The sequence below is a fragment of the Strongylocentrotus purpuratus genome, unplaced genomic scaffold (assembly GCF_000002235.5).
Source record: "Strongylocentrotus purpuratus isolate Spur 01 unplaced genomic scaffold, Spur_5.0 spur5_scaffold_14, whole genome shotgun sequence".
Taxonomy (NCBI): Eukaryota; Metazoa; Echinodermata; class Echinoidea; order Camarodonta; family Strongylocentrotidae; genus Strongylocentrotus; species Strongylocentrotus purpuratus.
In genome coordinates this window covers 29,909,926-29,935,293 of record NW_022145599.1, presented here as the reverse complement: position 1 = coordinate 29,935,293, position 25,368 = coordinate 29,909,926, and the positions used below count along the sequence as shown (strand labels likewise).

At 36.3% G+C, this 25,368-nt stretch overlaps 2 protein-coding genes across 2 annotated transcripts; one reads left to right on the top strand and one right to left on the bottom strand.

Annotated features, from left to right (window-relative positions):
• Nucleotides 1-394: 394 nt before the first annotated feature.
• Nucleotides 395-14,873, top strand: LOC115923836 (myb-like protein X). The gene is made up of 5 exons (XM_030985206.1): nucleotides 395-438; nucleotides 805-1,009; nucleotides 2,105-2,308; nucleotides 2,763-2,846; nucleotides 11,131-14,873. The coding sequence occupies exons 1-5, from the start codon at nucleotides 395-397 to the stop codon at nucleotides 11,674-11,676; spliced, it is 1,083 nt and encodes a 360-aa protein (XP_030841066.1). The 3' UTR covers nucleotides 11,677-14,873.
• A 4,418-nt stretch (nucleotides 14,874-19,291) lies between these two features.
• On the bottom strand, nucleotides 19,292-21,664 carry LOC105440842. Its single transcript, XM_011671405.2, has 3 exons — nucleotides 21,247-21,664; nucleotides 20,246-20,479; nucleotides 19,292-19,762 (listed from the first exon to the last, which is right to left on the bottom strand). Exons 1-3 carry the CDS (start codon nucleotides 21,546-21,548, stop codon nucleotides 19,597-19,599), a joined length of 702 nt encoding a protein of 233 aa, XP_011669707.2. The 5' UTR covers nucleotides 21,549-21,664; the 3' UTR covers nucleotides 19,292-19,596.
• Nucleotides 21,665-25,368: the final 3,704 nt, after the last annotated feature.

Below are 25,368 nucleotides of genomic sequence, written 5' to 3'. Positions count from 1 at the left end.
GGTTTGAATTAATTTTGTAAAGGGGAATCCCCGTGGACCGTACAGGAAAGCACACATTTCTTCTGGCTCATGGCACCAGAACAGACCAGGCAAATGATAATTTTAATTCTATTAAACATACTACTATTGGAAGCTTGCATGGTTTGGGGAAAATGTAAATATTTTGAAATGCACTTTTCCTTCTCCATTTTTAGGATATGGCCTTGTGACCACAAGACCCTTTTTCAAGGGAAACTTTCTTCTGGAGTACCGTGGAGATCTGACCATTGCTCCTGATGAAGATGAAGAGAATGTGGACTATGTCTTCCATTTTTCTCACAATAATACAAAGTATCGGTAAGTAATTTAGATTAGTTTATTTCCTTGACTTTAGTATTTTGAGTGACAAAGTATTATGCTTGTTTCATGGGCATTTTTAGGATTCATCATTTTGGATAGGTCCATTCTTAGTTGAGCAAATAACTATCCTCTGTTAGCTACTCAGCTTAAACAAGAAGAACAATCATCCCCAATAACCTTGGAAAAAGAAGAAATTGATGAAATGAAATATCTACTTGTTTAATTACATTATAATTTATAGAATTGTCACTACCGTAGTTCAAGGATGAATCCTTTTAAATCTTGCATACCAATCTCGAGTCATGTTGGTTTCCTTAACTTATGTAGGACCTTTAGGTGTCAGTTATTTCACACCACCAATGCTCATAGTACAGTGGTTTATCTAATGGGACAGATTAGGAAGTTTAGTTACTATTAGTAGCCTACTGTCATCGTTTGTGTGCTTGATATTTGTACTCTTTCCAGTATTGATGCGTCAGAGGAAGATTCATGCCTGGCAAGGTGGGTGAATGACGATCACATCCACCCAAACTGTGTAATTAAGAAAGTCACATTCAACCAGTCAAGTGGTTCTAGCCTTCCACATCTGTGCTTATTTGCATTAGTGGATATTAGACCTGGTGCTGAATTGAGATACGATTATGGCGTTGACAACTTACCATGGCGACAGGTACATGTTTCGTTTGTTTATTCTCATATATAGATTTGCTAAAAGGTGGACCTTAGAATGGGTAAATTAGCCACTAACCTACTTTCTGACATTCAAGATATTAATTCAGTGTTTAAAACTGCTAACTTAATACACAAAGGTGGACCTTATAATTTGTAAATGTGCTATACTGAGCTGACAAAGTGGACCTCACTTTAAGTGTTTTTGATGGTCTAAGCTAAAGTTTTAAAGGAAAAGAAAGATACCTTTAATACTCAGCATAGACTTGATAAACTACCTAAATCAATGAAAGTGGACCCAACAGTGTCTACAATTGATCAAATAATCTAGCAAAGGTGACTTCCAAGATAATTTCAAATGATCGTAACCTAATAAGGTGGACCTTTTATTACCATGGAATAAGCCAATGTTATGATTTGCTGAACTTTGTATAGCTTAACCAAGATACATGGACCTAACAATGTATAACATTGTGCAAAGAAAGTTTTACTAAACTAAACTAACAAAAATGAACCTTACAATGTGTAGACTCGCTATAAAAGAAACCTAACAAATATGGACCTCACAATGTTTAAGCTACTTTTATGATGACCTTGTTTTATTTTACATAAAAAAAGATATTACAGAGCTTTAATTAGGTTAATATTGCATTCTACATTTTCGTTCAAATCTCTAATATTGCTCCCCAATAGCCACCATCTGGGACAGATGTGAATGTGAAAGAGGATGATTGCAAGCCAACATGTGATCTGAGTTTAAATTGTTATTCATATGAAAGCTGAAAGCCTATAAAATGTGGCCTACTTTTTTGGTGAAAGTAGATCTTTTTTCCACTGAAAAGAAAAAAAGCTAGAGTATATGATTACTATTGCTTAGAGCGCTTAGAGACTACTTTAATACTTACTACTTACTTACTATATTCAATTTTGTTTTCAAATGAAGAATAAAAAGTTGAGCATAATTCACACAAATTATTTTGTCTGCAAAGTAAAGTGTTTTGGTAAGCCTGATATACGTATTTGTAAGGGGACAAAACTTCAAACCACCACTAATTATAATGATTATCCAATGATCTTATATTTTGAAACAATGAAGGAGGATGCTGCCAGACAGAGGGAACGTGAGACGGCAGAGCAATTGGTGAATACAGCAGAACGGAAACGTTTGAGAGAGGAGGCTGAGTGGGAGGCTGAGTGGGAGGCCGAGAAACGAAAGAGGGAAGAACGAGTTAGACAAGAAGAGGAGGAACAGAGGAGGACGGAGGAAGAAGAAGAAAGGATTAGGGATTTGAAAATTCAGGTAAGAACTTCATTATTTAAATTGTGAGATTGCAATGAAAAAGAATAACGGATTAGGAAGTCAGAAAGATGGGTAAGAACTTCTTTATTTAAAGGAAAACGAACCCTTCCTTCTTGTCTTTTCATATTGATTCTACTCTTCTTCTTTAAAAAAAAAGTATTTGTACTATCTGCTTCCCTTTTCTCCTTTAAGTGATATTTATGTACTTTACTTTAGAATCAAACATTCAACAAGGCTTTATGCTCTTTTTCATTAACCCTTGTTATATACTAATTGTTTCTTTTATAATTTTGTAAATCTTAGTGTTTACTTATATCTAATAGTTTGATCTGATCATCTTCCTATTTTTTATTTTTACATCCTCTTCACATAGAATCAGTTTGAAAAATACAAAGAAAAAAAAAACATCCATAATCAAGAAGAATGACAAAATATTCCTGTTTCTTTCTTACAGTCACAGTCATATACACCGGATAGTGAAGAAGAAAGTGAAGAAGAATTCTTCCCAAGAAGTTTGAGAAACAAGACTTCTAATAGGGTAAGAATATTCATTGTTTCTATGTATCATTGAACCCAATAACCCTATTTGTTAATCTTTTTTGGCAAAAATCATATCACATAACAAATATAACAAACATGAGTGAAGACAAAGTCGATAGAAAACATATAAATCACGATAGCAGGTGCATAAATTAATCGTGAACAAAACATATTGAGTTGTCAACAAATTAATGTCAATACCTATACGGTCGTGTCAAAAATGTCATATAGAAAAATCATATAGCCATAACTTTATTATTCCATTCACATTTGTGCTGACTTGTTTTATTCTGTCTGAACTTTGATTTCAAACTTGTTGACTTGAGGGTTTGGGTTTCTTTTTAATCTGTGCCCACAGCTCCATTCACTACCTGTAGTTTCCTTAAAACCACCCCTCCCACCTCCCACTCCTTCAATTTCTCCTTCCTCTTCTTTCACATCTGCTCTTTCTCTTCCTTTCAACTACTTTCCTCATACTCCTCCCGTTCCTGTTACTTTTTCTTCTTCCTCATCTTCTCTTTCTCATTCTCTTTCCCTACATCCTGTCCCCTTTTCTTACTCTGAATCTTCACTTACATGTCTTTCAGGCAATTATCTCTTTGCTCCTCCTCCTTCTCCTGTCCGATTTTCCCCTTCTCATTCTCCTTCCCCTTCTTCCTCTCCTCCTCCTTCTCCTCCTTCCTCTCCTTCTCCTACTGCTCCGCGTTCATCTCCTCCTATTTCTACTAATGCTTTTCTTCCCCGACCCTCATATTCTCTTCCTGTTTTTTTCCATAATACTCTGTACTTTTTTCTTGCTCTATTACTTCTTCTTCTTCTTCTTTTCATTATATTTGTCATTCTTTTGTATGTTCTTGAGTAATTTTCTCAAAGCTATTTTATTGATTTCCCCACTTTTATTTCATTTCTAGTGGGGTGGTGTATTTCCTTCCTCTTTTTTCCACTTCTCCTCCTCTTCTCCCCCTTCCTCTCTAACTCGATCCTCATTCTCCTCCTTCTCCTCATTCTCCTCCTCTCCTTCCTCTCATGCTATTCCTTCCTTTTTTCTTGCTCCCTTATTTCTTCTTCTTTTCATTCTACTTCTGATTTTTTGTTATGTTCTTGACACTGTTATTCATGTCCCCCCTTTTATTTTGTTTCTACTGGGGTGGGAGGGGGTGGGGACGTGGCTGACAAAGGAATTAGCCAATTGGTAAGATATTAACTTATTATTAGGTTGAATCGTATTTCACTGGTAGATGAAGGGTGCCCATTCAAGCGTAGCGAGCGTAATCTCAATGGTATCCGAATGGTATTTAAATGGTGTTTGTGAATGGTATCTGTATGGTATTTTCAGTGGTACTTCCGAATGGTATACCATTGGTATAATAGTGGGTTCTTGTATAGCGCTCATGTCAGTCAGATTTGACCCTCCTGGCGCTCCCGATTATTACCCTGGCTTTAGCACGGCTGCCATACGGCGCTCTAGCATTTCAAGGAATCAATTCCTACCAGGTACCCATTTACTTCACCTGGGTGTAGTGTGGCAAATGTAGATCAATGTCTTGCCAAAGAACATTAGCGCGGCGGCATAACATTGAACATTTTTTTGTAAGGGTTGTTTGACATTGCAAATACACCTAAATACCCCATTTGTTTGACAATGTAAATGCACCCAATGAAACATTCTATTTCTTCAACTGTGCAAACACACCAATTCAACACCCTATTTGTTTGACAATGTAAATTCACCCAATGAAACAAACAAATAGGGTATTGAATAGGTGTATTTGCAATGTCAAACAAATGGGTGTTGAATTGGTGTGTTTGCAATGTCAAACAAATGGGGTGTTGAATAGGTGTATTTGCAATGTCAAACAAATGGGGTGTTGAATTGGTGTGTTTGCACAGTTGAAGAAATAGAATGTTGAATAGGTGCATTTGCTTTGTCAAACAAATGGGGTATTGAATAGGTGTATTTGCAATGTCAAACAAATGGGGTATTGAATTGGTGTATTTGCAATGTCAAACAAATGGGGTGTTGAATTGGTGTGTTTGCACTGTTCAAGAAATTGAATGTTTCATTGGGTGCATTTGCTTTGTCAAACAAATGGGGTGTTGAATAGGTGTATTTGCAATGTCAAACAAATGGGGTGTTGAATTGGTGTGTTTGCACAGTTGAAGAAATAGAATGTTGAATAGGTGCATTTGCAATGTCAAACAAATGGGGTATTGAATAGGTGTGTTTGCAATGTCAAACAAATGGGGTGTTGAATTGGTGTGTTTGCAATGTCAAACAAATGGGGTGTTGAATTTGTGTGTTTGCACAGTTGTAGAAATAGAATGTTGAATAGGTGCATTTGCAATGTCAAACAAATGGGGTGTTGAATTGGTGTGTTTGCAATGTCAAACAAATGGGGTGTTGAATTGGTGTGTTTGCACAGTTGAAGAAATAGAATGTTGAATAGGTGCATTTGCTTTGTCAAACAAATGGGGTGTTGAATTGGTGTGTTTGCAATGTCAAACAAATGGGGTGTTGAATTTGTGTGTTTGCACAGTTGAAGAAATAGAATGTTGAATAGGTGCAATTGCAATGTCAAACAAATGGGGTGTTGAATTGGTGTGTTTGCAATGTCAAACAAATGGGGTATTGAATAGGTGCATTTGCTTTGTCAAACAAATGGGGTATTGAATAGGTGTGTTTGCAATGTCAAACAAATGGGGTATTGAATAGGTGTGTTTGCAATATCAAACAAATGGGGTATTGAATAGGTGTGTTTGCAATGTCAAACAAATGGGGTGTTGAATTAGTGTGTTTGCATAGTTGAAGAAATAGAATGTTGAATAGGTGCATTTGCTTTGTCAAACAAATGGGGTATTGAATAGGTGTGTTTGCAATGTCAAACAAATGGGGTGTTGAATTGGTGTGTTTGCAATGTCAAACAAATGGGGTGTTGAATTTGTGTGTTTGCACAGTTGAAGAAATAGAAAGTTGAATAGGTGCATTTGCTTTGTCAAACAAATGGGGTATTGAATAGGTGTATTTGCAATGTCAAACAAATGGGGTGTTGAATTTGTGTGTTTGCACAGTTGAAGAAATAGAATGTTGAATAGGTGTGTTTGCAATGTCAAACAAATGGGGTATTGAATAGGTGTGTTTGCAATGTCAAACAAATGGGGTATTGAATAGGTGTGTTTGCAATGTCAAACAAATGGGGTGTTGAATTAGTGTGTTTGCATAGTTGAAGAAATAGAATGTTGAATAGGTGCATTTGCTTTGTCAAACAAATGGGGTGTTGAATTGGTGTGTTTGCACAGTTGAAGAAATAGAATGTTAAATAGGTGCATTTGCTTTGTCAAACAAATGGTGTTGAATTGGTGTGTTTGCACAGTTGAAGAAATAGAATGTTGAATAGGTGCATTTACATTGTCAAACAAATGGGGTGTTGAATTGGTGTGTTTGCACAGTTGAAGAAATTGAATGTTTCATTGGGTGCATTTGCTTTGTCAAACAAATGGGGTGTTGAATTGGTGTGTTTGCACAGTTAAAGAAATAGAATGTTAAATAGGTGCATTTGCTTTGTCAAACAAATGGTGTTGAATTGGTGTGTTTGCACAGTTGAATAAATAGAATGTTGAATAGGTGCATTTGCTTTGGCAAACAAATGGGATTTGAATAGGTGTATTTACATTGTCAAACAAATGGGGTGTTGAATTGGTGTGTTTGCACAGTTGAAGAAATTGAATGTTTCATTGGGTGCATTTGCTTTGTCAAACAAATGGGGTGTTGAATTGGTGTGTTTGCACAGTTGAAGAAATAGAATGTTGAATAGGTGCATTTGCTTTGTCAAACAAATGGGGTGTTGAATTGGTGTGTTTGCACAGTTGAAGAAATAGAATGTTGAATAGGTGCATTTGCTTTGTCAAACAAATGGGGTGTTGAATTTGTGTGTTTGCACAGTTGAAGAAATAGAAAGTTGAATAGGTGCATTTGCTTTGTCAAACAAATGGGGTATTGAATAGGTGTATTTGCAATGTCAAACAAATGGGGTGTTGAATTTGTGTGTTTGCACAGTTGAAGAAATAGAATGTTGAATAGGTGCATTTGCTTTGTCAAACAAATGGGGTGTTGAATTGGTGTGTTTGCACAGTTGAAGAAATAGAATGTTGAATAGGTGCATTTGCTTTGTCAAACAAATGGGGTGTTGAATTGGTGTGTTTGCACAGTTGAAGAAATAGAATGTTGTATAGGTGCATTTGCTTTGTCAAACAAATGGGGTATTGAATTGGTGTGTTTGCAATGTCAAACAAATGGGGTGTTGAATTGATGTGTTTGCAATGTCAAACAAATGGGGTGTTGAATTGGTGTGTTTGCACAGTTGAAGACATAGAATGTTGAATAGGTGCATTTGCTTTGTCAAACAAATGGGGTATTGAATAGGTGTGTTTGCAATGTCAAACAAATGGGGTGTTGAATTAGTGTGTTTGCACTGTTCAAGAAATAGAATGTTGAATAGGTGCATTTGCTTTGTCAAACAAATGGGGTATTGAATAGGTGTGTTTGCAATGTCAAACAAATGGGGTGTTGAATTAGTGTGTTTGCATAGTTGAAGAAATAGAATGTTGAATAGGTGCATTTGCTTTGTCAAACAAATGGGGTGTTGAATTGGTGTGTTTGCACAGTTGAAGAAATAGAATGTTAAATAGGTGCATTTGCTTTGTCAAACAAATGGTGTTGAATTGGTGTGTTTGCACAGTTGAAGAAATAGAATGTTGAATAGGTGCATTTGCTTTGGCAAACAAATGGGATTTGAATAGGTGTATTTACATTGTCAAACAAATGGGGTGTTGAATTGGTGTGTTTGCACAGTTGAAGAAATTGAATGTTTCATTGGGTGCATTTGCTTTGTCAAACAAATGGGGTGTTGAATTGGTGTGTTTGCACAGTTAAAGAAATAGAATGTTAAATAGGTGCATTTGCTTTGTCAAACAAATGGTGTTGAATTGGTGTGTTTGCACAGTTGAAGAAATAGAATGTTGAATAGGTGCATTTGCTTTGGCAAACAAATGGGATTTGAATAGGTGTATTTACATTGTCAAACAAATGGGGTGTTGAATTGGTGTGTTTGCACAGTTGAAGAAATTGAATGTTTCATTGGGTGCATTTGCTTTGTCAAACAAATGGGGTGTTGAATTGGTGTGTTTGCACAGTTGAAGAAATAGAATGTTGAATAGGTGCATTTGCTTTGTCAAACAAATGGGGTGTTGAATTGGTGTGTTTGCACAGTTGAAGAAATTGAATGTTTCATTGGGTGCATTTGCTTTGTCAAACAAATGGGGTGTTGAATTGGTGTGTTTGCACAGTTGAAGAAATAGAATGTTGAATAGGTGCATTTGCTTTGTCAAACAAATGGGGTGTTGAATTGGTGTGTTTGCACAGTTGAAGAAATAGAATGTTGAATAGGTGCATTTGCTTTGTCAAACAAATGGGGTGTTGAATTGGTGTGTTTGCAATGTCAAACAAATGGGGTGTTGAATTTGTGTGTTTGCACAGTTGAAGAAATAGAATGTTGAATAGGTGCAATTGCAATGTCAAACAAATGGGGTGTTGAATTGGTGTGTTTGCAATGTCAAACAAATGGGGTATTGAATAGGTGCATTTGCTTTGTCAAACAAATGGGGTATTGAATAGGTGTGTTTGCAATGTCAAACAAATGGGGTATTGAATAGGTGTGTTTGCAATATCAAACAAATGGGTATTGAATAGGTGTGTTTGCAATGTCAAACAAATGGGGTGTTGAATTAGTGTGTTTGCATAGTTGAAGAAATAGAATGTTGAATAGGTGCATTTGGTTTGTCAAACAAATGGGGTATTGAATAGGTGTGTTTGCAATGTCAAACAATGGGGTGTTGAATTGGTGTGTTTGCAATGTCAAACAAATGGGGTGTTGAATTGGTGTGTTTGCTAAGTTGAAGAAATAGAATGATGAATAGGTGCATTTGCTTTGGCAAACAAATGGGGTGTTGAATTGGTGTGTTTGCACAGTTCAAGAAATTGAATGTTTCATTGGGTGCATTTGCTTTGTCAAACAAATGGGGTGTTGAATTGGTGTGTTTACATTGTCAAACAAATGGGTGTTGAATTGGTGTGTTTGCACAGTTGAAGAATTAGAATGTTGAATAGGTGCATTTGCTTTGTCAAACAAATGGGTGTTGAATTGGTGTGTTTGCACAGTTGAAGAAATAGAATGTTGAATAGGTGCATTTGCAATGTCAAACAAATGGGGTGTTGAATTGGTGTGTTTGCACAGTTGAAGAAATAGAATGTTGAATAGGTGCATTTGCTTTGGCAAAAAAATGGGGTGTTGAATTGGTGTGTTTGCAATGTCAAACAAATGGGGTGTTGAATTGGTGTGTTTGCACAGTTGAAGAAATAGAATGTTGAATAGGTGCATTTGCAATGTCAAACAAATGGGGTGTTGAATTGGTGTGTTTGCAATGTCAAACAAATGGGGTGTTGAATTGGTGTGTTTGCACAGTTGAAGAAATAGAATGTTTCATTAGGTGCATTTGCCTTGTAAAACAAATGGGGTGTTGAATTTGTGTGTTTGCACAGTTGAAGAAATAGAAGGTTTCATTGCATGGGTGCATTTGGTTTGTTAAACAAATGGGGTATTGAATAGGTGTATTTGCAATGTCAAACAAATGGGGTGTTGAATTGGTGTGTTTGCACTGTTCAAGAAATAGAATGTTGAATAGGTGCAGTTGCTTTGTTAAACAAATGGGGTGTTGAATTGGTTTGTTTGCAATGTAAAACAAATAGGGTGTTGAATTGGTGAATATATTTGCAATGTCAGACATTTTGTAAGTATTATTTTTTATGTCATGCTTCATCGACCAATGGTAGGACTTCACCAAAATTACAAATGTGAACCCCCATGCCCCCTCCTGGGACAAATTTGGGTTTGTGGGACATTATGACCTTAAGTGTGAGAAACTGTTGCAAAACAAAGTCTAATATTATTGTACCACCTACCACCATACAAATTGCTTTTGTATGGACAAAATTCTTTGGGAAGGTACAGAGAATTTTTGATTGGGGCTCGTATCTAGAGTAATAACTTGTGCATGACACACTGAATTAATATGAAGTGACAATTTCATCAGTTTACCCTATAACTTCAATGGTGACAATGATCTTGCCCAGCACTTTATTCTAAAAATTACTGTAAAATTTTGCCCCAGGTTGAAAATTTTGGTGTAAATTGTTAGTAAAAAAAAGAAGAAGTATACTCAAGCATGTGTCTATTGAGCCTTAATTCAATGTAAAATGTTGACATATTTATGCCTTCGCACACCGAAGGTGGTGCCAGAGGCATCATGTTTTTGGATTGTCCGTCCGTTACCGCTTCTTGTTAGCGTGATTACTTATGACCGGCTGATCGGATGTTTGATATCAGATTTGATTTGAGCTCTGATTTGAGCTCTTGACCACGATAACTTGAATGGTTTATTTGATATTGATGTAATGTGGGTGAAGTATGTATCATAAGCCCCCAATAAACTGCTCAGATTTCAGGGTTCAAAGGTCACAGGGCCTGAAATATGTCTGACTTGAGCTCTGGACAACGATAACTTGAGAAAGGTTTATCGGAAATTAATATAACTTGGGTGACGTATATATTATAAGGCACCAATGAACTGATCAAATTTCAGGGTTGATAGGTCAAAGGTCACATGGCCCTATACTTGGTGTTTTACCACAACTTGAAAGTGGTTAATTGGATATTGATGGGGCTTTGGTGAGGTATCTGTTAATAAGGCACCAATGAACTGATCAGATTTCAGGGTTGAAAGGTCGAAGGTCATGAGATATCATGCTTAGTGATAATGTGACAATGGCTCATTGGATATTGATGTAACTTAAAGTATGTATTATTGCGCACTGATAAACTTATCAGATTTTGGGTCATGATCAGCGTTCAAAATTCGCGGGGCCCCCATACCTGGTGTCTTTACAAATTGGACCCGGGTGCGGAATAATACCTGCCGGCTGCATGCAGCCGAATAATCTCTAGTTATTGTTGACTTTTCAAAAATACACATCATTGTAAAGATATATTCCAGATTTGTATCCAGGATTACAGTATATCTGAATATCTCATCAAATGTGAAAAATAAAGAGGAAAAAATAAAAATTTGTACCGAAAGTTTCAGTCACAATTAAACTTTACTCTCATTGCCATCAGCATGTAAAACACCCAAATGAATTAAAGTTGTGCCTCTTGTATTTGCTTTTTCAGGAAATTAACTCCAACAGACAACAGAAAAAAGTGGCACCTGTGATGGTTGAAAGTGACAGTGAGATCAACTCCAATGGAAAGAAGAAATTGGTAGAAAGTGAAGGTGATATCAAGTCTAACCGAAAACTGGGAAAAAAAGCACCTGCGATAGTAGAAAGTGACAGTGACAAAGAAGATGAGCCATATGTGGCACCTGTGATGGTTGAAAGTGACAGTGAGATCAACTCCAATGGAAAGAGGAAATTGGTAGAAAGTGATGGTGATATCAAGTCTAACCAAAAACTGGGAAAAAAAGCACCTGCGATAGTAGAAAGTGACAGTGACAAAGAAGATGAGCCATATGTGGCACCTGTGATGGTTGAAAGTGACAGTGAGATCAACTCCAATGGAAAGAGGAAATTGGTAGAAAGTGATGGTGATATCAAGTCTAATCGAAAACTGGGAAAAAAGGCACCTGCGATAGTAGAAAGTGACAGTGACAAAGAAGATGAGCCATATGTAGCTGCATCAAATACAAAACCCAACGGACCAAGGAAATGGGATTGATATTCATACTGTCTATATTGCGGTAAGAAGCAGTCACAGCTTAAACGCCATCTGTTACGAAAGCACACAGATGAGTCAATGGTTGCAGAAGCCCAGGCAACAGTTGATGATAACAGAAAAACGCAAATATGGTCAAAAATAAAGAAATTAGGGGACTTTGAGCACAATCAAAAGGTACACATTGGAGAAGCAATGGATTTAAAAGTAACAAAGAGGCCTAAATATAAAGCGAAATATGATGTGAATGATTACGTCCCATGCTCTTATTGTTACGGATATTACCATATTCATTCCCTGTACATTCACAGAAAAAATTGTAAAGCAAAAGATGGAAGCAAGAACAATGCAACAAACAAAAACATGCATGTGAAAAGTGGTAGAGCTCTTATACCTATGAAGCATAGCACAACAAGTCAATGTCGCAGAGCAGTTGATTCAATGGGTTGCAATGATATATCACTAATAATAAAAAATGATCAAGACATCCTTGGTGTTGGACAGAATCACTTAGGAAAAAGCAATTCTGCTAAGAAGGAAGAAACATGCAGAGAAAAAATGAGGACAGTCGCAAAAATTCTACAAGCAGCAAGAAGCATTGACACAAGTATTGTAAATGCGTCAGACATGCTTACTCCTAGCAAATTTGATACTGTAGTTAAGGCTTCTCTTGTTGTAAGCAAATATGATGAAGGCACACAAAAACATGGGGCATACTCTACTGCTCTCAAGCTTGGACCATTTCTTAAAGTCCTGGTGGTGGTTGTCAGGGGCAAGTATTCCAGACAACATATGGAAGACCATGTGAAGACGGTCAATGAATTTGAAAGGTTGCTTGTTGATGAGTGGAACATTCATGTGACTTCCTCTGCACTGCAGCAGCGCACCGAGAAGAATTGGAAAAAACCTAGGACACTGCCTCTCACACAAGATGTTGTTAAATTTAACAAGTATCTTGCAGAAACAGAGAAAGAAATAAAGACAGACATAGAAGAAGCTGGCATGTCACCAGATCTATACAGAGATTTGGCCAATGTAACTCTAGCGCAAATTGTAACATACAATAGAAGACGACCTGGGGAAGTAGAAAGAATGAAAGTAGATGAATACAGAGAGCAGATCACCAAGACTGACATATGCCATGATGAAATTTTCAAGACTCTCACAATGTCAGAGAAGGCAGCAATGAATCGGCTGAAGATGGTAAAGGTCAGAGGCAAGAGAGGAAGGGGAGTTCCAGTCTTTTTGACTGAAAACACAAAACAGAGTGTGGATATGATAATAGACTACCATGACCAAAGGCAAAGAGATGATGAGCCACGCAGATACATATTCTCTCGAGCATGTGACACTGCTAGTACTCCGTACAGAGCCTGTGACGCAATGAAAACACTTACTGATAAGGCAGATCTTATCAAGCCAGAAAATGTCAGGTGTACACGACTACGGAAACATATAGCAACTACGTCCCAGCTGCTGAACTTAAATGATCATGAGTTAGAGCAGTTGGCCAATATGATGGGTCATGATGTTCGTATTCATCGAGAATATTACAGACTTCCGCAAGATGTCCTGCTGTTGGCAAAGGCTAGCAAACTACTCACAATATCTGCAAAAGGTGAAATGCACAAATATGCTGGAAAGTCACTTGAGGAAATTGAGCGGAGTCCAGACGACACTGTAGATCTAGATGAAACCGACCAAACAATGTCGGGAGACACACAGACTGAATATAGTGATGAAGAGACTGGACCTCGTGATGTAGACAAGAGCCCTGGAGGAAGCGATGCAGAAACAGTAGTTAGTGACAGTGAAGAGTCTGAAGTCTTTGAAGAGGTAAGCAGACGTACCCAAGCAAAAGTAAAGCGTGTAGGCAGAAAATACAACAGGTGGACAGATGAACAGACACAATATCTCAAATCCAGGGAAGAAGTCAAGAAAATGTTGAAGACTAAAACTGTGCCAGGAAAACTGGTTGGATTACAAATCATACAAAAGAGTAAGGGACTGCTGAAAGACAAGAACTGGAAAGAAGTTAAATTCAAAGTCCATACTTTAAACCAACTTGAAAGGAAGAGGTTGCAGAAGAAGGAAAAGATGTATGTGAAAAAGTAAGCAGGGTGTTGTGGATGGACCTCTCCTTTGACAGCTGAATTAATTGCGACATACCTGCATTTTGTACCATTTTTTCTTTTTTTGTTTGTATTGAAGTGTTACAAAAATTTGATATAGGTTTTAGTTTAGGGAAAAGAGTTCATATTTTACCTAAATTCAGTATCAGTATGGTACATGCTGCAAATCACATCATGGTTGATTATTACACAGAACACCTCTACACCAAGTGCAGTTGGTAGATGCTTCCAATAATATTGGAATGAATTTTGAAATACTGGCCTTTCAAGTTATCAAATACCTTACCTATGGTATGTGTCAGTGTTGTCTCAATACTCAATTGCCCATTTTCATTTTTTTTTTCAGAAAGTAAGTGTTTCCTATTACTTTAATTAAGTTTAAGAAATCTGTACAGTAAAAGAAATGTCCTGCATTCAAAGCATTTGGTGATGGATATCCAAGAATTGTTATGTTGGTTTCGTTGATTTGCGGATGTAACACTGACACCTGATGTTTCCAAATCAACCAAATGCTTCATCTATCATGAGTCCCTGTGATTTCACTTGATACCATTGGTTGACTGTCTCATGTAAATATGTTGTACAAGTGCATCAATTAAGGGTGGTGGAGGGATAATGTTTTATCCAATATGTTTTATCTCGTAACTCGTGAACAACTCTGATGGGAAGTGCATGAGTGTATACATTTTCTGACAGGAAATTACACAATAAATCCATTGGTGACTCCATTTAAATCACACAAAAAACCTGCTTTTAACCCAATTTTTTGGACCACCATTATAAAGTAACTTTACAGGGAAATTTTTTTTTTAATGTAACATTAATCCAGGCACTTGAACCTCATTTACTACTCTCAGTTGTTTCAAACTCGTACCTATTGTCCAAAACATTGACAAATATTTTTTTGAAAATGTCATTCCCAAGTTTGAGTTTATGCATCATGGGTTATGAAAACAAACTCAAGGACCTACTTTAATACAAAAAATTAAAACTAAAATTTAGTTGCTACTGTATATTCTGCATGAAAGTTTACCAAGGAGATGCTTTATTTTGGTGTCTGGATTAGTTCCAAAAAAAAAAAAAGTGGAGAAAATAATACGACTGAAATTGTTGATTTTATGCAAAAACATTTATTTTCATCCAATGGCATCCAATGGCATCCAATGGCATGTTTCCAGTTTTGTAATGATTGCCAATTGTGTTAATTTCCACAGATTTTAGATTAAACATCCACATGGTATATATTTCTGAAAAATTTGAAACATGTTTGCATAATGTTGCATATGAGTTACAGCGCTGTTATTTTGCTCTCAAATGACCCTTCATTTGCTCAAATCCCTCATCCCACCTGTCACATATATCACTATGCAGATCTTCATGGTAAATATGGTATGTTTTGTTTCAAACCTCATTTTCAAATGATGATAATTGATTACTCAACTGTGCATAGAATAAGTGATTTTACTAATATGCAAAAATGTTTCAACTTTTTGAGAAATGCGTCTGTATATCAAACATCTGTACAAATTCAATTCATAAAACCTTTAAACATGGGTTGAATTGATATTACACATACTGTGTTTATACTTTGCATATAGCACATGATGATTTGTTGATGTAATTTGTTATCCAGTCGATGTAGATTTGAGAAAATTATAAATGCTTTATTTGGGTGTCTGGATTAGTTTTTAAAAAAGTGGAGAAAATAATGATAATTTACTGAAATTGTTGATTTTATGTACAAACATTTATTTTCAGTTAATTTTCAATCTCATATTTGAAAAATCACAAATATTTTGTCTCCTGATTTTAGGACAAGTTTGCTGACAAGAGGCCACGTCCAATGGCATGTTGTTTTCAGTTTTGTAATGATTGCCAATTTTGCGTATTTTTGCAAGTTAATTTCCACAGATTTCTGAGTAAACATCCACATGGTATGTATTTCTGAAAAATTTGAAACATGTTTGCATAATGTTGTATATGAGTTAAAGCGCTGTTTTTTTTTTCTTCTCCCAAATGACCCTTCATTTGCTCAAATCTCTCATCCCACCTGTCACATGTATCACTATGCAAATCTTCATGGTAAATATGGTATGTTTTGTTTCAAACCTCATTTTCAAATGATGATAATTGATTACTCAACTGTGCATAGAATAAGTGATTGTCACAAACGAGGCGTTGTAGAGAAGACTACAGATTTTACTAATGTGCAAACATGTTTCAACTTTTTGAGAAATGCGTCTGTATATCAAACATCTGTACAAATTCAATTCATAAAACCTTTAAACATGGATTGAATTGATATTACACATACTGTGTTTATACTTTGCATATAGCACATGATGATTTGTTGATGTAATTTGTTATCCAGTCGATGTAGATTTGAGAAAATTATAAATGCTTTATTTGGGTGTCTGGATTAGTTTTTAAAAAAGTGGAGAAAATAATGATAATTGACTGAAATTGTTGATTTTATGTTCAAACATTTATTTTCAGTTAATTTTCAATCTCATATTTGAAAAATCACAAATATTTTGTCTCCTGATTTTAGGACAAGTTTGCTGACAAGAGGCCACGTCCAATGGCATGTTGTTTTCAGTTTTGTAATGATTGCCAATTGTGCGTATTTTTCCAAGTTAATTTCCACAGATTTCTGAGTAAACATCCACATGGTATGTATTTCTGAAAAATTTGAAACATGTTTGCATAATGTTGTATATGAGTTAAAGCGTTTTTTTTTTCTTCTCCCAAATGACCCTTCATTTGCTCAAATCTCTCATCCCACCTGTCACATATATCACTATGCAAATCTTCATGGTAAATATGTGTTTGTTTTTTCCAAACCTTCTCATGTTTCAAGGATGATAATTGATTACTCTGCTGTGCATGGAATAAGTGATTGTCACAAATGAGGCGTTGTAGAGAAGACTACAGCTTTTACTAATATGCAAATATGTTTCAACTTTCTGAGAAATGCATCTGTATTTCAAAGTTTCCAAACTTACGTTGAGGAGTTTATATCAAACATCTGTACAAATTCAATTCATAAAACCTTTAAAATGGGTTGAATTGATATTACATATACTGTGTTTTTACTTTGCATATAGCACATGATGTGTTTCAATGACTATATTCTTCTTGGCACATACTGCAATGAAGTCTTAATTTGAACTGGATTGACAGCAAGTTGTGTTGAGTTGCAGTGTAAAAATTATGGATAGATAGATAATGCAACTCTATAAAGTAAGAACATGGATGAAACCTTTTTAAGGTCAAAAGATTTGCTTCACTGCCTGCAATTTGTGTATAGCTTGTGATTTAATCCATTATAAGAATGAAGGTGAAATTTGTGCAGTGCTTTTTTTAGATTTCAAACATTTTTTCAAATTGTATTTTTCTTTTTCAAGTTTGATGGTTAAAAAGTTGCCAAATTGTAGCTTTTTTAGGAAAACAATTGAGATTGTTAACTGCCAGCACTGTCTCCACAGCTCTTAATAGGGCTATTGCATTGGCTTCAACTTCAAGAATGCTGAGAAGATTTCCCTGTTAAGTGAAGTGCATGTCTACCAGTTATTTTGTTATTTCACTGATGTTGAACTCGCAAAATAAATGTTCAATTGGCATTTACAACAGAGAATAAGTTGTGGATATTATCTTTTATTTAAAGTATTTTAACACTGCAGCAGCAATCTTATTTGTAATTTAGAGACGGTGCTAAACCCAAGACATACATAAGAAATAAGCACAACAAATCGCTGACAAGACAAATCCATACATTTTTTTTATCTTTATTAAATGAACGCAAAGAATAAAATATCTGAAATGATAGCCATTTCATTGCAGAGTACAAAGACGCCACAAATTTTTCACATTTGAATGTTGAAAATATAAAGACATGTTTAACATAATATTGACATTGGAAAGCACCAATTCAACACCCCGATTGTTTGACATTACAAACGCAATTCAACACCCCGATTGTTTGACACTGCCAACACATGCACCAATTCAACACCCCGATTATTTGACACTACAAACACATGCATCACTTCAACACCCCAATTGTTTGACACTGCAAACACATGCACCAATTCAACACCCCAATTGTTTGACACTGCAAACATGCACCAATTCAACCCCAATTGTTTGACATTGCAAACACATGCACCAATTCAACACCCCAATTGTTTGACATTGCAAACACATGCACCAATTCAACACCCCAATTGTTTGACATTGCAAACGCATGCACCAATTCAACACCCCAATTGTTTGACACTGCAAACACATGCACCAATTCAACACCCCGATTGTTTGACATTGCAAACACAGTGCACCAATTCAACACCCCAATTGTTTGACATTGCAAACACATGCACCAATTCAACACCCCAATTGTTTGACATTGCAAACACATGCACCAATTCAACACCCCAATTGTTTGACATTGCAAACACATGCACCAATTCAACACCCCAATTGTTTGACATTGCAAACACATGCACCAATTCAACACCCCAATTGTTTGACATTGCAAACACATGCACCAATTCAACACCCCAATTGTTTGACATTGCAAACACATGCACCAATTCAACACCCCAATTGTTTGACACTACAAACACATGCACCAATTCAACACCCCAATTGTTTGACACTACAAACACATGCACCAATTCAACACCCCAATTTCTTGACACTACAAACACAGTTCAACACCCCAATTGTTTGACACTGCAAACACATGCACCAATTCAACACCCCAATTTCTTGACACTACAAACACAATTCAACACCCTAATTGTTTGACACCACTTGGTCAAACTATTGGGGTACCTCAATTGTAGGTTCATAACGTGTTGAGTACTGGTCCAGAAATTAATGTTTAGGAGCGTATGTGTGAGTGTGTATGTGTGTGCGCGAATGTTTGTGTCTGTGTCAGTATGTGAATGTGTTGCATATACATGAGTGTTGAGCGTGCATTAACAAGTATGTGTATGTGACAATTACCTATTACAACCATTAACAGTTTGCATGCAAAACATGCTAAATCCATCTTTGCATGCAAAACATGTTAAACCCAACAAAAAAATATTTTTGAAAAATCATATAAAATACATAAAAATTGCAGGATTTTTTTAATTTCCATTTTTGTGACCTACATGCATGTCTTAATCATTTGCTTCGAGAACACAATTAATAAATCAAGATAAATGTGTTAAATTAAAAATCCCTAATTTTCTCCCATTTGGCTAAAATGGATTTAACATGTTTTGCATGCAAGCTCTTCATATACAATCAACCTTGCCTAATAAATTCAAATTTGAAAACTGAAGGAAAAGTTTTGACTTGAAAACAATTTGACGTATTGAAGGTTAAAACGGTATGCCAGTCTGACTCGGCAGGTTGACTGTATATGAAATGCTCAAATTATTAAAACAAATTACATTGCAGGGTGTATAACAAAAGAGAAGGAACAAGGCATGTTGTGTTTTTTTTGTTTTTTTTGTTGTTGCTTGTTTATATAGATTTCAACATTCTTCCTCATAAGAAATCGTTGCTTGATCACAGTTTTGCAAAAGTTCGAATATCAGCTCTTGAAAATTAGAATCAAATGTCGAGATCAAAGTTCATAGCAACCATACCATCATGAGAAGTTCAAACAATAGTATTTGTGATGAATATGAAGATGAAAGCCGATGATCACAAATAACGTACAGAAGATGGCTGACAATCACATAGAAGATGACAGTCATTCAAAGTTCGCAAGACAATAGTTGATGTTACATCCTCATCTCAACCGACGCAGGATGGTCCCTTTGTACTGACCACGTCCATCAGGATACGCTTCCATTATTGAGGCATGGACACATGCTGGCAGTTGCACCCTGATGTCCTTCCCGAGCCAGCCCCAACACCATCTCACGACTTTCCTGTAGGCCACATACCTGTATTTTCTGTAAAATAAAAAGCAATAAAAAAATTTCATTATTTTTCTTAGGATAGATGATTTGATGTCAAAATATTAATTCTTTATTAATTAATTCAGGAAAATAAAAATGATTAAAAAAAACTAAAATGACCAAGGGTTAGTCATTGTTTGTCGGGCGGTGGGGGGCAACATTCAAAATCGCATATAAAGTTTGTGTTTCATAACTACAGATTATTGGGGGGGGGGGGGGGGGTAACATGCTAAAACTCACAAATCGGTGGTCATTCTTGCCTATTTGTATACATTTCCTGAAAAAGTGCCCCGAAGCACCTGCAGATAAGGCAGCTAGTACACCAGTGGTCACCAGGCAAGAATTTTGGTCAAAACTAGTAATTCATCTTGCGGTGACTCAATTCGTTTTGAAAAGTTTCACCCAATAAACTTTCAAAATCAATCCATTTATTTTTTTGCCCTTGCCAAAATGATGGAAAGGAGAAACATAACTTACTCATTGTTCCTGTCCCCAAATGCTTTGGCTGCTCGGCGCCACCTATCTGTGTACTCCATCCATCCGATGTACAATGTTGTCGCATTTAGGATGGCCGGCTCAAACTCCTCAGAATCCACCAGACAACTTGAACCCTGTCGATCAGCCTCTGCCTTGACCTCTGCAATTTCCTGACAACAGACACAATCACCTTCATTGAAAGATGGAGGCACACGACATCTTCCACATGTACACCTTGAAATACAGAAAGATTCAAACAAAAATCAATACACCTACTATAATTTTATAAATATTTTATTACAGCTTCCTGATAAATATAAAAATGACATCGTTCTCGTAGTCGTAGTATGGTAAGAGTGCCCAAGGCTGGGCAGTGCCTATGTCTGCGCACCCACGTAAATGCGCGATATTTATAGAACAAAACATCAAACTGACACCAATTTTCAATCTTAACCTCAACAATTCATTTAGATACCAAAATTTGTGAAAATAATTGGGAAGATTAAAAATGAGTTTTAGCAAGTTTCATTTGCCACCCTGAAAATTTCAATCATAGTCAAAAAAGAAAAGTCTGAACAGGGGGTTGTCCCTGGTATGAAACTTCACTGTGCTTGATTGAATTGCGTGCAAAATAGTGAGTGCGCAGACATGGGCACTTTTCAGTTTTGCTACACAAAATGACGAGCCCGTCTGAAATTCGTTAAAAAAAATTGTTCTTGTGAATAATTTGTCGAGTTTTTTTGTTTCAGTAATCATTAGAATATGAAGAACGGAATAACAATGATGATTCTAAAAATAATATCTTACTGTGTAATGAAATCGAGGTCGAATTTTAGGTGCGCAGACATAGATCTAGAGAATCATTCTAACAAGTTAACTTTAGAATTAGACATGCCATTTATGACCGAGTCTAGAGATCTACGGTATTTGATTTCAATTTTTTGGGGGAATAAATATTTAGAATGCACAACAAATTCAATAAGCTTATAAGTCTTAATTACCAATCCTCGACATTTTCATGAAGCCGATTTGCGTTGTTGGCCCTTCCAGCATCGCCAACATTTTGCCCAGGTTCACCACGAGGTAAAGGCTCATACTCCCACTCGACGATACGCCCGTGTTCTCCGGCGTCTGCATCACTTGCATCGCTGTCGGTATCACTGCTGCTGCCACTGTCCGGACTGTCACTACTACCACTGACACTGTCATTTTCACCGCTTTCCCCGCAACTGCCATCCTCCTCACACTCAAATTCCATAACTAAATCATCTTGTGCATCTGCCCTGATGACTGGGGTAGCCATTCTCTTTAGAAAGACTTCTCAAAACTTCTCAAACTTCAATCGATAAAAAGCAGAAAGGATTCACGGTACGCAAAATCAATGTAGATCTCGAACATCGCACGGCGAAGAATTATAGCAAACAATTCGAGTCTACACGGAATGACGTCACCCAAGTCCGTGCGGCGCGGGGGCTCTTGACCGAGGCGAATTTGGGAGGGGGCGGCAGTTGTACTGTAATTTTCATTTTTCTCAGTAATGAAAGGGTATTTAATTTTTTCTTTCTTGTATTTGTATTTTGTGTTTCATTAGCCGTCTGTGGATGTATGGTTGTGTACGCTCCGGTCAAGGTCTTTAACAAAGAAATTGATGCTAGACCTCTTCATGCCTTTGAAAGTGTGAAGAAGAGAATCATCCAAGCCATGATTCATTGCCTTGATGTAGGAACGTGACTATCGGCTGATCGCTGAGGGCTCTCTGTGGCACCTCCCCTTTTTTCGCGAGGTGACTCGGGGTGCACGTAAAGCGTGCCGTTTATGTCGCTGCAGAGATTGCCGTTTCGTCATCGGAAGCAACCATCAAAACGATGACGTAGTTTACAAAAATAGCTTTCATTTGATATTCAACACATGGTTTTCCGATACAGAGAAGTTGGATAATTTTTGGCTGGAAGCTTATTTCGAGAAGTAAGACCCCAGTTTTTGCTGAAGGTATGTATGCAACGTCTTTAAACTTTATAACTTGTTAGTATATATATTAGTCAACATTATGTTCAAATTTGAAGTAAATCTATCGACCGCTTCAATTTTTTTTGATGATAATTGTGTCGATCCGGCGTAAAAATATCAAAATTCGAGCTGTCATCGATGTCACAACACGGAAGCTATGCAGTACTTGCACTTCGAAGTGTGATCATTGCGTTGAAAGTTTATTATTTTATGACTACTTTTTTTTATTTTGAGCAGCTTGTTAGTACATTTATATATATTTCCTTAAATCTTTATTAATTTAGCATTTTGAATCCGAAATATTGTATTTTACCATGATTAAAAAAGTTCGTCTTTTGTTTACAAAAATGTCTCTGGCTGGGAGTTTTGTGCATGTCTGCACGGCAGCTTGTGTGTACATGGTGTGTACATGTAACAGGTCACGTGACATTAAACTTATAGCTGCTTCTTGATCATTTTGTATGAAACTTCAATTATCACTTGTATATTTGGCATTTAAACTTATTCAAACGTAATTGTTTAATTGTATGTATTAATTATTTATTTCTTGTCACTGTGCTTTTATTAATTTGTTTGCTTGTTTTACCTTATAATGCTTTGTGGACTTTGTTATTTCTCTTGATCTACTGTTTTTAAAATTCTGCGAAGCCACGCCCATTTTTTTAAAGGCACATGTGGTTCCTTTTTGGAATTTCCATGGTCAATGACTATTTTGAACTTGGTTTTTATCACTTCATCTACTATTTTCAAATTTCCGCGAAGCTATGCCCAAATTTTAAATAATGCTTTGTGAACTTTGTTGTTTATTTGTATGTATGTTTGTATTTTTTATATATTTATTTATTCATATTCATTCTTTTTCACAGGTATACAGTAACAACCAGACACTATGCCACCAAAAAAGAAACAACGAAAAAAACTTCCATTGCCAAAACAATTTGGAAAGAAACGGCAGTATCTCGCTGACAACTTTAATGCCTTACCAGATGACCCAACAGACTTGAAAAATGGACATGTTTTGTTACTTTACATTACAAAAGAAAAGTCTCCAACCCAAACAATTACAGCAATCAGGGAGAAATATTCATGCAAATGTGTTAAAGTCCAGCTGCAATCCCTTCTGAATCGGGAATCAAAGTTTTCAAGAACAAGCAATGCGGAGACCGTCATGAAGAGATATGAAACCTGTTGTGAAGAGACATTTGAAGTAAAGGAACAAGATGATCCCAATGCCCCTGGACAGTCTTCAAATGGTAAGCATAAATACTCACAGGACTTCCAAGTTTAATCAGTATAAATACAATTTCGATATCTTTAAATATTGTTACTGAATTGTTGTTTTTTACACTTTTTTATATAAGTGACAACATTTTTTCCTTTTTTTATTTCCACCTACAGAGCAAGCAGCAGAACAAGAGACAGCTGGATCTCCAGAGCCTCAGCAGATGATGGAAAGCACTGCAACCAGACAATCTTTAGTGACTCCAGTCTCATCTCTACCCACACAATCTGTGGACTCATCTTCTCCTATTCGTTCTTCAAGAAGAAAAGCACCCCAAACCCCAAACAAAATCTTTATGAAAAAAAGATTGGACTTTGTAACAAAATCTAAAGTTGAAATGAATACAACAGTATAAACGAAAAGTGTCAAAACTGAGATCGAACATAAATTTCCAGAAGATACATGAAGTCAAATATCTAAACCAATATGTGATGCGCCAGAAAACGATGCTCGCTAGAAGGAATGCAACAATAGCATTGCTCCAGTCTCAGTTAGCTAGCACAATTGTAGGGGAAGAACTAAACAAAATGAAAAAAAAGCAAAAAATGCAACAAGAAACCAGAAGCGAGCTGTAAAGCAAATGTCTAATGCTTCAAATAAACCAGAAACCAAAAGGAATGCAAAGGTCAGTGACTTGAAAAATGAGCTATGTGAAAAGAAGACAACTATTCAGCAACTGGAAGATGAAAATTGCAGATTGAAGGAGACAATCCAATCATATGAAAATGAACCGACAAGTTCTTCAGACTTTATAAAAGAGGGGAAAAAGTACCCTGATACAATTAGGATGTTTGTTTACGACTCTCTTGTGAACAATGTGCCAACACAGAATGTTCCAAATCTAATCAAACAGTTCGGCAAGAGAGCAGGGATAACAATTAATCATGTTCCACACAGAAACACAGTAGAACTTACGTGTAGAAGAGATAGGTGTTATCTCGGACATAATGAGTGCCGAGTTGCTTGTTAACGAAGACAACCTGACAATTGCTTTTGATGCAACAACACAGGAAGGAACCCACGTCAATAGTATTCATGTTACCAGCAAGGACAAATGCTATGTCTTGGCAGTGATTACAGCATGCATGTAAATGACACTATAGACTCATTAAAGGGATAGTCCACCCCAGAAATTTCTTTATACTGTCGAAATCTCCATAAAATTTCATGTAAGATGATTTCATTTATTTTTTAGAAAAGACAGGATTTAGCTGTAGAATCACAGTTGAAACATACGCATTCTCCCTGTGATCGCAGTCACTGGGGATCGCCATTTTGTGAATTGACCCGCCGTGGTGTGACGTATCTTGCGAGCTGGCCGTTATTGTATTCTGATTGGTCGGTGAATTTGTACAGGAATATTGATCTGTAAGATGCTTAATAGCATTTTGTTTTTCACTGTTAAACTTATATGTAATTTAAAAATAATTATTAAATAAACTTGTATTTATTAACGTTCACAAAACTGTTGCAATAAATTTTAAAAAGAGTCTACAAAACAAAACTTGTGTAATTTTTAAATTGGTTTCGTCTTCAAATGCGCACGCGTACGTGCGTGCATCGTACATTTGTAAACAACTTTCGGCTTTCTGTATCTACGGAAAATCCAGATAGCTTCTTACTATCTTACTAAGAATATCGCGAATTTCACAACTTTCTTCAATATACGATCGACATGTCATCGTCTGAACCAGTGTGCTATGGGTTTGATCCAGAGCAATGTCTTGAGTAATCGCATTGTTGGGCACAATCTTTGCCATGTTTGGTACGATGAAGACAGCGAAACCAAAACTATGTACATGGGGAAGGTAGAAAAATATCTTTAAAAAAGTGG